At 35.0% G+C, this 12,833-nt stretch overlaps 1 protein-coding gene across 4 annotated transcripts in view; it reads right to left on the minus strand.

Annotated features, from left to right (window-relative positions):
• USP45 (ubiquitin specific peptidase 45) overlaps nucleotides 1-12,833 on the minus strand; it is a 57,268-nt gene that overhangs the window by 19,756 nt on the left and 24,679 nt on the right. For all 4 annotated transcript variants that reach the window (XM_036890410.2, XM_036890409.2, XM_036890411.2 and 1 more), the window contains 2 exons: nucleotides 8,930-9,060; nucleotides 2,350-2,437 (listed from right to left, as the gene is read on the minus strand). In XM_036890410.2, the coding sequence (XP_036746305.1) occupies nucleotides 2,350-2,437; nucleotides 8,930-9,060 (219 nt within the window). The remainder of the gene's footprint in view (nucleotides 1-2,349; nucleotides 2,438-8,929; nucleotides 9,061-12,833) is intronic.

The raw sequence follows: 12,833 nt of genomic DNA on the forward strand, positions 1-12,833 counted from the left end.
AAAAGGGAAACTTACCAATTATTTTCATGAAGGCTAATATTGGTACCGAAACCTGACAGAGTGTACACCACACACACTGATGTCACTTATCAAAAACTTGTAAATAAAATATAAACAGAATACAGCAGCATGTTAAAAGAACAGTGCAATATGGCAAAGAGATTTTTATTCTAGTAATACAGGGATATTAGAAAACCCACTAAATAAGCCATCATATCAACAGATGTAAGGAGAAATAGATTATAAAATCAAATCCCTTGATATTCCCTATTCACTACTGTTATTTATCATTGTATTAAAGGTTTAGTCAATGCATTTAATAGAAAAATAAATCTCAGAGGTATGAAAATTAGAGAGGAGATAAAATTATTTACAGATGATAAGATTTTTTACTTGGGAAAGTCAAAAGAACCAGCTGAAATAAAAAACTAATATTAATAATAAGAAAATGTCATATGGGGTATATAAATATAATGAAACCAAAAGCCTTCACACACCCACAGAAATGACATGATATGGAAGAAAATGCCCTTTATACAGCAACTAATTTATAATAAACAGCAAGTAAAAGAGATAAAACACATTAATAAGTTAAGAAATGTGTAAGAATCTAAATGAAGAAAACTTTAAAACACAACTGAAAGATATAAAACTTAACTAATTATGAATCTCTTAATTGATTTTTAAAAACAAATTACAGGTAAAATATAATACAGTATTATCTACTCAGTTTATCAGTTTGTTTAAACTATAATTACTCAAAATAACAAGTCTCCAAAAAAGTAGCATAACTTACTTAAGGGACTGTTTGTTTTTTCTTCCCAGTTCAAATCTTAACTACTAAACAAATGATTTTCCTAATTCTATACAATACTGCTTATTCAAATTTAGTTTTAATGCTCCTTCATTAGTGACTAGTACAAATAATATTTTCTTTAAAGCTTACTATTTAAAATTTAACCATAGTTATTTCACTACTTGAAAAAGTATTAAATCTGATCCAGTAACTATGGTATATTGATAACTTGTTGAGGGGGTCAATACAAGATAACAAGGTGAAAAGAGAGACTCTGTCTTTGTATTATGAATAGTAAATGCATGTTGATGCTTCTAAGCTTACAGATGATGTAGAAACTGTCCACTTAAAGATTAAGCAAAGACAACTTATTCAACAAACATTAACTGAGCACCAACTATGTACGAGGTACACAGGATAGAGGTAACACACAGTACCATTCCTTCAGGAGATCACAATCTAAGAGAGGCAAAAAGACATACATCTAAATAGAAATAGAAATATTTGACTTCATAATCAAAATATATAAAAGTAGAGTGATAGCAGAAATGGAATGACGCCTCCTAAGTTGAATTCAACTCATTTGATAGGATTTTTCCTAATATGACTATTCAGATGGACAAGGGCTGCCCACAGCGCTATGCTGAGAATGATTTGGAGGCTGAATCGAGCTCATCAGGACTATTGTGAGTGGTCAGCAATGTCTGCTTTGAGTGAGAAAGGGGGAAGTGGAAGATATGTGCTATGTATCTTCAATATCTTGCATGTTCTCTGAAAAATTGTACCCTATCAGCAGTGGACCCCATCAAAAAAGCTGAATTTAAGTATGTTAATACTAAAGTCAACAAACAACAAATCGATTAAGGGACAGAACTACAAAAAACACTGTTTGGGGGATCTATCCAATCCATGAGCTATGCCTTCCGTTCTTGGAAACACTCCCTGACCCAGGAGGTTGGGACCCCACTCCCGTAGCCACAGCGACAGACCTTTCCAGACTGGATCCTAACCCAACATGATGGGACAGTGAAGTTTCTCTCTCATGGGAATTTAGAATTGAGATTCACAAACAGCCAGTTTCATTTTCATATCTGCACAACTGCAACATGCTAACTACGGCGGTCATGTGCTACCGTCCAGACACAAACAGAGAAACTGCTGAGTCTACAGAGAGATGAATAAAGAAATCTACAGAGCCAGAGCGAGCAGGGGGATAAGAATGCTTCCCGGGCTCCTGAGGACCCTCCTGTCCCCATACTCCCAGCTAGATGACCCTCCACCAGGTTCTTAGATTCCCTTTCCTTTACTAAGCTAATTTGAATTGATTTCTGTAATTTAGGAGCAAACAGTACTAACAAAGGATGATAGGGTTGTGAAAGGTTGAAGGAAAGTAACCTTATAGAAGAAGAGTAAGAAAAAAGGGGAGAATAAACAGAATAGTTAGAAAAACAATTACTTCCTAGCCTTACATTAAGATTATGGTAGAAATTAATTCCTTCAGTTCTGTACCCTCTTCTTAAAGGGCGTATGTGAGGAGCATAAAGAAACCTGACCTTTGTTTCTTCTGTCCTCACTGCATCCAGCAGATAGTGCAGGAGCTCCTGACTGTCCTGCTGTTGGAAACTTTTAAATCGAGGGGCCCTGTGGTTTAAAGACAAAACAGGAAAGAAAAAAAAAAAAGAATGATCATTTCATCAACAATATATTACTATTATTTTATTACTAAAACCACTTTGACGAAAATTAGGCTTGGGGTGGATTAATGATTGTGCATTGAGCATTGACTCCCCTATACAGAATTTTATATTATTGTTAACAACCATTTGATCAATAAATATGAGAGATGCCCTCACACAAAAAAAAAAAAAAAAAAAAAAAAGTATACACTTCCAATGGTAAAATAATAAGTAACCGGGATGTAATGAATATAGTCAAGATATTGTAACAGCTTGGTATGGTGATAGCTGGCACCTAGAATTGTCATGTATATAAATGTTGAATTACTATGTTGTACACCTGAAACTAATGTAATGTAATACCGTGTGTCAACTACCCTTCAATAAAAAAATAATAATCTACAAAAAATAAATAAATAAATAAATAAAAATAAAACCACTTTGAAATAGCATATAGTCAACTATTCAATTTAGTTCTTTTTCTGCTAAACAGAAAGACAAAATGTGATTACCATTCCAATTAGCATGAGATCTCAGGTGCCCCGAGAACACTATGGCTATCACTTATTAAGCACCATACATGCCAAGGACAGTACATATCTTAAGCTTTATATATATTAAGTCACATAATCCTCAAATAAACTTGGAATGTACTATTTTCCCCAGGTTATATGAGGACTCAGAGGGATTATTTAAACAATTTGCAAGGTCACACAGCAAGCAAAAAACAAGCATTCAAACCCAAGCCACTCTGATCTATTATCTTCCTAACTTAACAAAAAGAAAAGCAAGTTTATTTATACTAAATTAAAGAACTATAAATTGATATCTGTCAATGTATTTAAGGATTTGACAGATTTCTTGTGTATTAATTACATAAAAGGAACAGATGCTATTCCTGGAGACATCAACACAGCAAATATTTAGTTCCATTTCAGCTTCAACTTTAAAAAGTAATACTTTTTGCAATAAACTCCAAAGGTAAAATGAACATTTTTGCCTTTAATGAAAACTAGTAGTAAATTTAGAAAGTGCTGTGATCCAAGATGAAGAAAGAATTTTGTCAGCATAGTAAGAATATCTTATGGTAGTACAAGATAAGTTCATGATGGTCTCATTATGATATATACAACATATCTCATTTGATATACACAACAGTGCTGTTTAGGAACTCATACCTACTATGAGATCCATTTTACCCTTGAAAGAACTGAAGAACAAGCTATGCCACTGACATAAATCCAGGCGTTTTGACTCTTGAGTCTAGTACTGTAAGTATTATTCCTCATTATCACATGATAAACATTCATCCTGGTAACACACTAACGTGAGTCCCTGAAGCTAAAAAGCTATCTGAACTGGTAGTGAATCCAGCCTGAAATTGGAACCATCATTTCAAGATGCAAATACCTGCCAATAAGCCAAGAGTTGCAAGACATTGAGAACACGTTCAGTTAATCCCCGGACGGACCTCCCCTTCTGCGTGTGGTGGATAGCGCCCACCTCCTACATCAGAGGGGAGGACAGAAGCCAAGATGGACATAAATTCCAACCCTATTTGGGCCTCCACAGCTGGAATCTATGAAAGGCCAAAAACTGTGTGACATTACACTTGTGCTGTATCAAGGTATCAAGGAGGGTCACGAGGTAGAAGACTGAAAGGGGAATCGGGAATCCTACAGAGATCCTCACCAGCCAGGTGAGGTGAGTTTATGGCTTTTAAAGCATTTACACCGGAAGGAAACTGGTCCTCAAAAAAGAGAATCCGTCTCCACCATGTCTCTGCCTATAGCTCCATCTCAACCATGCACAAAGCACTTACTGCCTTCTAAAGCACTGAAGGAAATTTAATAAACCTAGATTCTTTTTTTTTTTCTTACCTAGACTGCGGGGGAGGGGGTGGGAATCGTATGATGATTTACAGAATCTCTACTGGAGCTTATCTGAGCTACCAACAGACCAACAAGGATAAACAGGCTAAAAAGAGAAAAATCACCAAACATATGAAAAGATTCACCCTATACAAATAAAGGGAACACTAAACATTCAAAGGAAATGTACCTCAGAAAAGTGTTACTGTGGGAAAGAGGAAGAAACTTCTAAAATCTCAAGTTGTAAGAAGAAAATGTACGCACACTCATAAAACAGGAGTAGATTGTCAAGAAAAAGAAATGTACAAAGAGAGACCCTCTGGCAGTGTCTTCTAGGTGAAGACAAATTAGTCTGTTGAGAATCCAAAAACTCTATTCCAAACATATAAACAAAAGAAAAAACAAAAGAAAATTAAACTAAAAGGCATAAGTGGGATTCAGTACAAAATAAGTCCCACAGAGCAAAAATAGAACATAAAATAGTAGAAAAACCTGCACTTGATGGGTTCTGGGCCTGAAAGACCTCAGCCTCAAAGGAACCCACAAACCAATATTATAAAACAGATAAAGAAATTTAAAGTTTAAAAAATCAACAAATGTAATGAATTTGCTTTACTCCAAATTTTATGGAACCATCCTAAAGACATTAAAAGTATGTTGAGAATGTCCAAGAACATAAAGGCATAGCTGCTAATAAAATCCTAGATACTAAGAAAAATAGCAGAAATTAAACATGTAGATATTGTTAAGACAGCCAATTAAAAATATTAGAAATAATAAAATAGAACCACAGATATAAAAATACAAAAGATGGGATAAACTCAACCTTACACAGCTGATGGGTGAATTAGTAAATTAGAAGATAATACTGAAGAACATAGTCAGAATACTATAGTACACTGTACCTTCTTAAGCATATCACACACCACAAAATATCACAAAACTAGGAATATACATATATTTCCTCATGGACAAAATGCAAAGAAAGCTCAACACATCAATATTAGTTAGCAACAAGAAGGAGTAAAGGAACAAAAAAGCACATAGTGAGAATGATGAAATAGAATCACTCTACAGCATCTCTGAACCTATTAAGGAAGAGTGCATGTAAAAACTGGTAAAACCCAAGTAATATTTGAACCAGAGTTGATAGGATTGCATTAATGTCAATTTCCTGGTTTTGATAACGTACTGTTGTTATAGAAGATATTATCATAGAGGGAAGCTAGATAAAGGGCACAAAGGTACTCTGTACTCCTCTTGCAACTTCACGTGAGTCTTAAAACTATTGCAAAATAACAAGATATTGGAGGGGAAAAAAAAGGCCAGAAAAAAGTTGAAGAATTTGCTCCAAACTTCACCACAAGTGGCCAATGTGTCTGATAATCACCATTATATAGAAACTTCAAGAGATTGTTTCAACTTTTAAATATCAATCAATATATACACACAACATGGATGAATCTCAAAATAAGACTGCCTGGCAAAAGAAGCCAGAAAAAAAAAGACTATATGTTATATAGAGAATTTTTTTAAAATGCAAACTAATCTATAGTGATAAACAGGTAAGCAGCAGCCCAAGGACAGGGCTTAGGGGAGGGAGTCCAGGGAGAGTAATTATAAAGGGGACCAAGAAAACTTCTGGGGGTGATGGGTAAATTCATCATGTTGATGTGGCAATCGTGTCACAAGTGTATATATTACTGTAAGTATATAAAGTATATAAAACTTATTTGATATATACTTTAAACATGCACAATTTATTATATGTCAAATATATTTCACTAAAGCTATTCTAAACACCTGTTAATACAATTTACTATTTCAACTGGCTAAAAAGAAACATGATTATTTCAATAGATGCAGAAAATGCACTTGATAAAATTCAATACCCATTTTTTTTTTTTCCTTCAGAAAACAACAAACATTCACTATCTTATGGTTTCTCTGGGCCAGGAATCAAGGTGTACCAATACCCATTTTTAATAAGAACTCTCAGAAATGGGAATGGGTGTTTCCTCAACCTAATAAAAAGCACCTATGAAAAACCTACAGCTATTATCATACTTAGGTGTGAAAGATTGAATGCTTTGCCCCTGATACCAGGAACAAAACAAAGGAAGCCCACTTTACCATTCCAACATTGTACTGGAGGTTGTTGCCAGTGATATAAGGTAAGAAAATATATATAAAAGGATAGAGATTGGAAAGGAAGCACTAAAATGGTCTTTATTTATTGATTACTGTAGACATTATTGTCTGTATAGAGAATCCTGAAGAATCTACATAAAACTACTATAACTACTATATGTAAGTGAATTGAAAAAGCAGCAAGAAACAAGGTCGATATACAAAAGTCAAGTGTATGTCTATGTATTAGGAATGAATCATTGGTAATCAAAAATTTTTTAAGTACCAATTTACAATAATTAAAAACATGAAATTCTTAAGGGCAAATCTAACAAAATAATGCAGGATTTGTAGGCTAAAAACCAAAAAAAATTGATGAGAAAAATCAAAGACTTAAGTAATTAAAAAGATGTCATGATCATGCACTAGTGGAAGACCCAACATTGTTAAGATGTCAATTCTCTCCAAATTTATCTACACATTCAATGCAATCCCAATTGACAAACTGATTCTAAAATTCATATAAAAAGGCAAAGGACCTTGAAAAAAATTAAAAAAGGAAATTTTGAGGACTCACACTATCCAATTCCAAGACTTTACTAGAAGCTACAGTAATCAGGACAGTGCAATACTGGAGTAAGGATAGACATACAGATCAATGGAACAGAAAAAGAGTCCAAAAATAGACCTGACACAAATGGCTTAAATCTTCACTTGATTTTTTAATAAAATCATTTTCCCAATATATATCTCTTTTTTAAAATAAACATAATAAATTAAAAGAAAATGCAATTTTAAGTGTTTCTTAATAATGTTTGATTGAATAATTCTATCATCCCACAGATGTACTCTCACAAGTACAAGTTATATACATATATAGACATCACTCACACACAAATTTACTTATGTAAAATCAAGTAAGTTATATTCACATGTCCTAAATGGAAAGATGTAAAAAATACATTAAGCAAAACAAGCAAGTTACGAGTACTTTGTATACACATCTGTGTATGCATAATCACTTTTGAAAAGAATAAGGAACAGATAATAGTACTTTGAACTTTTATCTATGAGCACCTATTATTTTAACTCTAATTTAAAAAATCCTTCCAGGTCTTTATAAAACCAGAAAAAAGGATAAAAAACAAAGCTATTTTGGGCAGAGTCAAAAAACAAATTTCTAAGGCACACAATGTCCTAAAACCTGTTGAAGTCTATGAGGCACACATATCTCTGAGACTCTCAAGGGCTTTTTTGTTCCTTAGGCTTTGAAAAAATAGCATTTGCCAAGCAAGTGAAAAAGATAATAAACGTTCTATGTTTTGGACTACATGTAAACTACCATGACACCTTAAGCTAAGGTAAGTAAGTCATGGAAAGACAAGTACTGCGTGATTCCATTTCCATGCGGTACCTAAAATAGTTAAAGTCAAAGAATTGAAAAGTGGAATGGTTGTTACCAGGGGCTGGGGGGAGGGGGAAAGGAGTGACTAAACCCCCGACGTAAAGTCGAAGTCAAGCAAGGTGGACCTGCTCTACAGATCGGCTGGTCAGCACTGTACCTATACTCAACAATCATCTACTGCACACTGAAGATGTTTTAAGAGTGTAGATCTCATGTTAAGTGTCCTTTCCACAATAAAACTGGAATTTAAAAAAGATATTACCATTGCTAACAATTCGATGAGATAAAATTCAATAATATAATATGCCATGGTACAGATAAATAGTGTAAATTAAAATGAAACTTTAAAGTTTGCAGATATACAAAAATACAAGTGTACATTTAATGAATTTTTTTCTACATATTTCAGTACTTGTGGACTGAACTGGCTTATGAGCTCCATACAGGGTCCATTTTTAATATATTATATATTGTGTACACCTGGATCCTAGTAAGCACCCTTATAAGTACGCTAGATTCATCAATTTTTCTACATGAAGGAATGAATGAATATATTAAAGTTAAGTCATGTCCTTTATGGTATGTGTTTATTTCCAAGCACACAAGGATTTTCTTTTTAAACATACTAAAATATCTTGAGAAATTCACTTAAGTTCTATTTGTCTCAAAGTTCATCTCTAAAAATAAGGAAACTAGGTTAGATACCCTATTATTGAGCCTCTTAGGTTTTTACAATTCTTTAATTTTTCTTGCTCTATGGTATGAAATCATGGCCTTCTAAGGCAAGACAGACTGCTACTGAATCCTGGCTTTGTCACTATGGAACTAGGTACCCTATTAAACTTTTGTGAATCTCTTAAGTTTTCTAATACATAAAATGGGGATAAACAAACACTTCTGAGTATTATGTGATATAATTTATATAAAGCATACAGCTGCAACAAATTATTTTTCTCTTGATAGTCTAGGCAATAATATCACTGTTACAGTAAAACTATACTACTGTTTGATAACTCATCATTACTTATTTTAAGAATATAGATGCACCCACTTCTGACAAAGCTGGTTAAAAAGAACTTTAGGAGAAAGTGGTCCTTTTTCAGTCTCCTTCATGCTATGAAGAAACAGGAACAAGGCTGAGGTCAGTGGTCCAGGGCTCAAGAGTTCCACCACTAACGGGTCCTTTAAAAACATGACCAATTCTATTTCAGAGATACACGATTTTAAAATAACATGTTATTAAAAATCTAACACATTTTTTTAAAGATGTCAAGTAAATTGCCTCAAGTATACTAAGAACCTTTATTCCCTCATATATAAATGATATAAAGATGGAAAGTGGAATTAAATGCCTTACCTTGAAAAACACAGGTTTTCTCATATACCCTGCCCTGGACTTAATAAACTATCAGCTTAAGAGTGAAACCACCAATCCTTAGTTGCTCCTTACTGTCCTTTAATGTACTCTCCTAAAAGTAAAATCAGTCATCCAGTTGATATTTGTACATCTTCACATGTAATCATAAATTATGCTTATTAGCAAAGCTCCATACAGTTCTTTCCCCCAGATATTGTAACTCGTAAAATAAAGAATGGGAAATTATGTCACAAAAGTGGTACATCATTCTCCCCTTCTTAAAGGATAGACATAAAGCTTGACAAAAACAGCTAAAATTGTGTGAAGAATCAACCCCTTTATCCTAGAATTTATTTCCCCATCAAGTTTTGTTTCCTAAATATTATCTTCACTAGTAACCCCCTCTCCTTACGAAAAATGAATAAAAAGCAGATCCCAAATATAATCTTGGAACATTACAGAATGTTATCTTCTAAGACAATTATTGAATATGTTGTGTCATTCATGTATTCATAAAATCCTTGTTACATATATACATATTTCATATCAACTAACCTTAAAAACCCACCATCTAGCTAACACCACAGAAAGGATAGACTATAATTTTCTATAGTTTTTGAATATCAAAAGTGTTCTTCACCATGTTAAATAAATTAGAAGTTACTTCAAGGGTCAAAAGCAAAATCAAAGCAGTCTCAAAGCTCAAGCACTAAGGTGCCGTATCCCCTACTCCCAACGAAAGCATTTTTAGACAACATTAAAAACCTTCATGATCAAGCAAGGAAATAACCTTGGTTTTTAAAAGTACACTTAAACTTCAAAAACACAAGAAAGTCTACTGATGAGGAATGCAACATGGACGAACCTCACACACGTTCATCAGAAAAGAAAAAGCTTCATCTTGGACAGAAAGGAGCTAAATGCAAAAGTGTGCATAGTGTGTGATTTTATTTGTATATACTAGTAAAACAGGCAAAACTAATCTGTCCTGCTAGAAACCAGGTGAGTAGGGGTCCTTGCGGGCTAGGGAGGCGGTGAACGGAAGGCGACCTGAAGGGAAGTCCAGCTGCTCTTCTGTTTCTTGAGCAGAGAACATTTCAGTTGGTTTCACTTCCGTGTGTTCGTTTTGTGAAAATTCATCAGCTATACACTTAGGATGGACATACACCTCTCTGTGTGAATATTTCAGTTTAACGAAAAGTTTTTGAAAGCAAGCTTATTGCTCATATGCATGGAAATATTAATAAATTGATTCCAGCAACATACGAGAATAATATATTATAACTAAGTGGGGTTCATCCCAGAAATACAAGATAGGTTTAACATTTGAAAAAATCAATGTAATTTACCACATTAACAGAGAACAAAGAAGAAAAACCATATGGTAACCTCAACAGACACAGAAAAAGCACTGACAAAGTTCAACATCCATTCACGATGAAACTCTACCTTTATAAACTTTTAAATTTCTAGGTATTTATCTGAAAAGAATGAAAACACTAACTCAAAAAGGTATCTGCACCCTCATGTTCACAGCAGCATTCTTTACAATAGGCCCAATATTGTAACAATGTAAGTGCTCATTGAAGGATGAATTGATAAAGAAAATGCAGTTTAAGGCTGAATAATATTCCACACACATACACACAGTGGAATATTATTCAGCCATAAGAAAGAATGAAATCTCGCCATTTGCGATGGACCTTGGATGTGAAGTGAAATAAAGTCAAACAGAGAAAGATAAATACCATATGATTTCACTTATACGTGAACAAATAAAACAAAACAAAACAAAAACCCTAAGCTCATGGACACAGAGACAGATTGGTGGTAGTTAGAGGTAGGAGATGGGAGGATGGAGAAAGATGGATGAAGGGAGTCAAAAAGTGCAAATTTGCAGTTACTGGAAAAAAAAGAACACCTATGAAAAACCTACAGTTAACTTCATTCCTAATCATAGCGAAAGACTAAATGTCTTTCTCCTAATTTGAGTGTTTAGGCAAGTATGTTTGCTCTCATCACTTCTACTATCCATGCTACTAGGGGCTCAAGCTAGCACAGTTTCTCTTCGAGAAACCAAAGGCACATTACAAAGGACAAAAGTAAAACTGGTGATTCACAGCAGGGATCTGCGAGGACGGCCCCACAGCTCAGGTCGCCTGCATGTCCTAAAAACCTAAGACCTAAGACTGAAACTTTCTCTCTTAGAATGACACAAACCTAAAATGATCGGCTATAACACTGAACTGCCATATAGTAATCTTGAGACACAGTCCACACGTGAAATACTTAACATTCAGTCACATTTAACAGGAACTCTTTTCAAATAACTAAGCATTAACTTCCGTTCCGTACTCTTCACTAACTCACTGCACTTGAGAAGACAGCACTGGGATCTACCATAAACATTTTAAGGGGCTGAACAGGCAATGGGCTTACAGACTGACTTTTCAAAAACCAAAAAAAACACAATACTGTCTTTCAAAATGGCCCCCTTGAAAGAAAAATCTAAGATTACAAAATTGAGCCAAGAATTTGGGGGACTTCTCTTAAGTGTTTTCACAAGGCAGATCATGAGCTAAACACCCTCTTTTTTCCTCTAAAACGCACAAATACAAATCAATTTCTAACCAAAATCATTATTACTAGTGTCAGTGCCTTCCAGCAAGAAGACCAGAAGGAACTCAACGGTAGTCGGACCAGGTGGGTTTACTGTTGCATGGAGAGAATACTCGCCCTGGAGAAACCACAGGGTATCTCAGGAAGAGGGGATCCGAAGAACCAGGAAAGGATCTGGGCTTTGGCTGGGTAACCTGGGGGAGAGTCTAAAGAAGCCGAGGGCTGCTCTCAACTGGATGCTGTCAGAAAGTGGGATAATTCTTTTTTCTTTCTTAATTTTTATTAAGGTATTATTGATATACACTCGTATGAAGGTTTCACATGAAAAAACAATGTGGTTACTACATTTACCCATATTACCAAGTCCCCACCCATACCCCAGTGCAGTCACTGTCCATCAGTGCAGCAAGATGCCACAGAGTCACTATGTGCCTTCTCTGTGCTACACTGTTCTCCCCGTGATCCCCCACACCATGTGTACTAAACACAGTACCCCTCAGTCCCCTTCTCCCTCCCTCCCCACCCGCCCTCCCCCACTCCTCCCCTTTGGTAACCACTAGTCCCTTCTTGGAGTCTCTGAGTCTGCTGCTATTTTGTTCCTTCAGTTTTGCTTCATTGTTTTACTAGAAAGTGGAATAATTCAAAGACTGGGTATCTTGATAAATCTTACCTTTTGTGGGGAGACTAGAATGAGGACAAAACTACAAATTGTAAAAAAGTAGCAGTCACTCATTTTGCCTGAGAGAGAGAGGGCATTTGGCAGTTTCTAAGTGGTACAGTAATCCTGTTTTTGTCTGTGTTCAGACAAAATTATGAGGCGGGCTTGCTTTGTCTCATTTTATCAGTCTCAGAATAACCTAGCCTGAGGCTGCTACTCTGCGAGACCGTTGGAACAACAGGGCCTAGCGGTGGGCGCCGGGCCAGCTTCTGAATGTCAGGGGCTGCTCTTGTTTTTTGTTTCTCACTAGAATAAAAATCC

Source organism: Manis pentadactyla, chromosome 12 (genome assembly GCF_030020395.1).
Source record: "Manis pentadactyla isolate mManPen7 chromosome 12, mManPen7.hap1, whole genome shotgun sequence".
NCBI lineage: Eukaryota > Metazoa > Chordata > Mammalia > Pholidota > Manidae > Manis > Manis pentadactyla.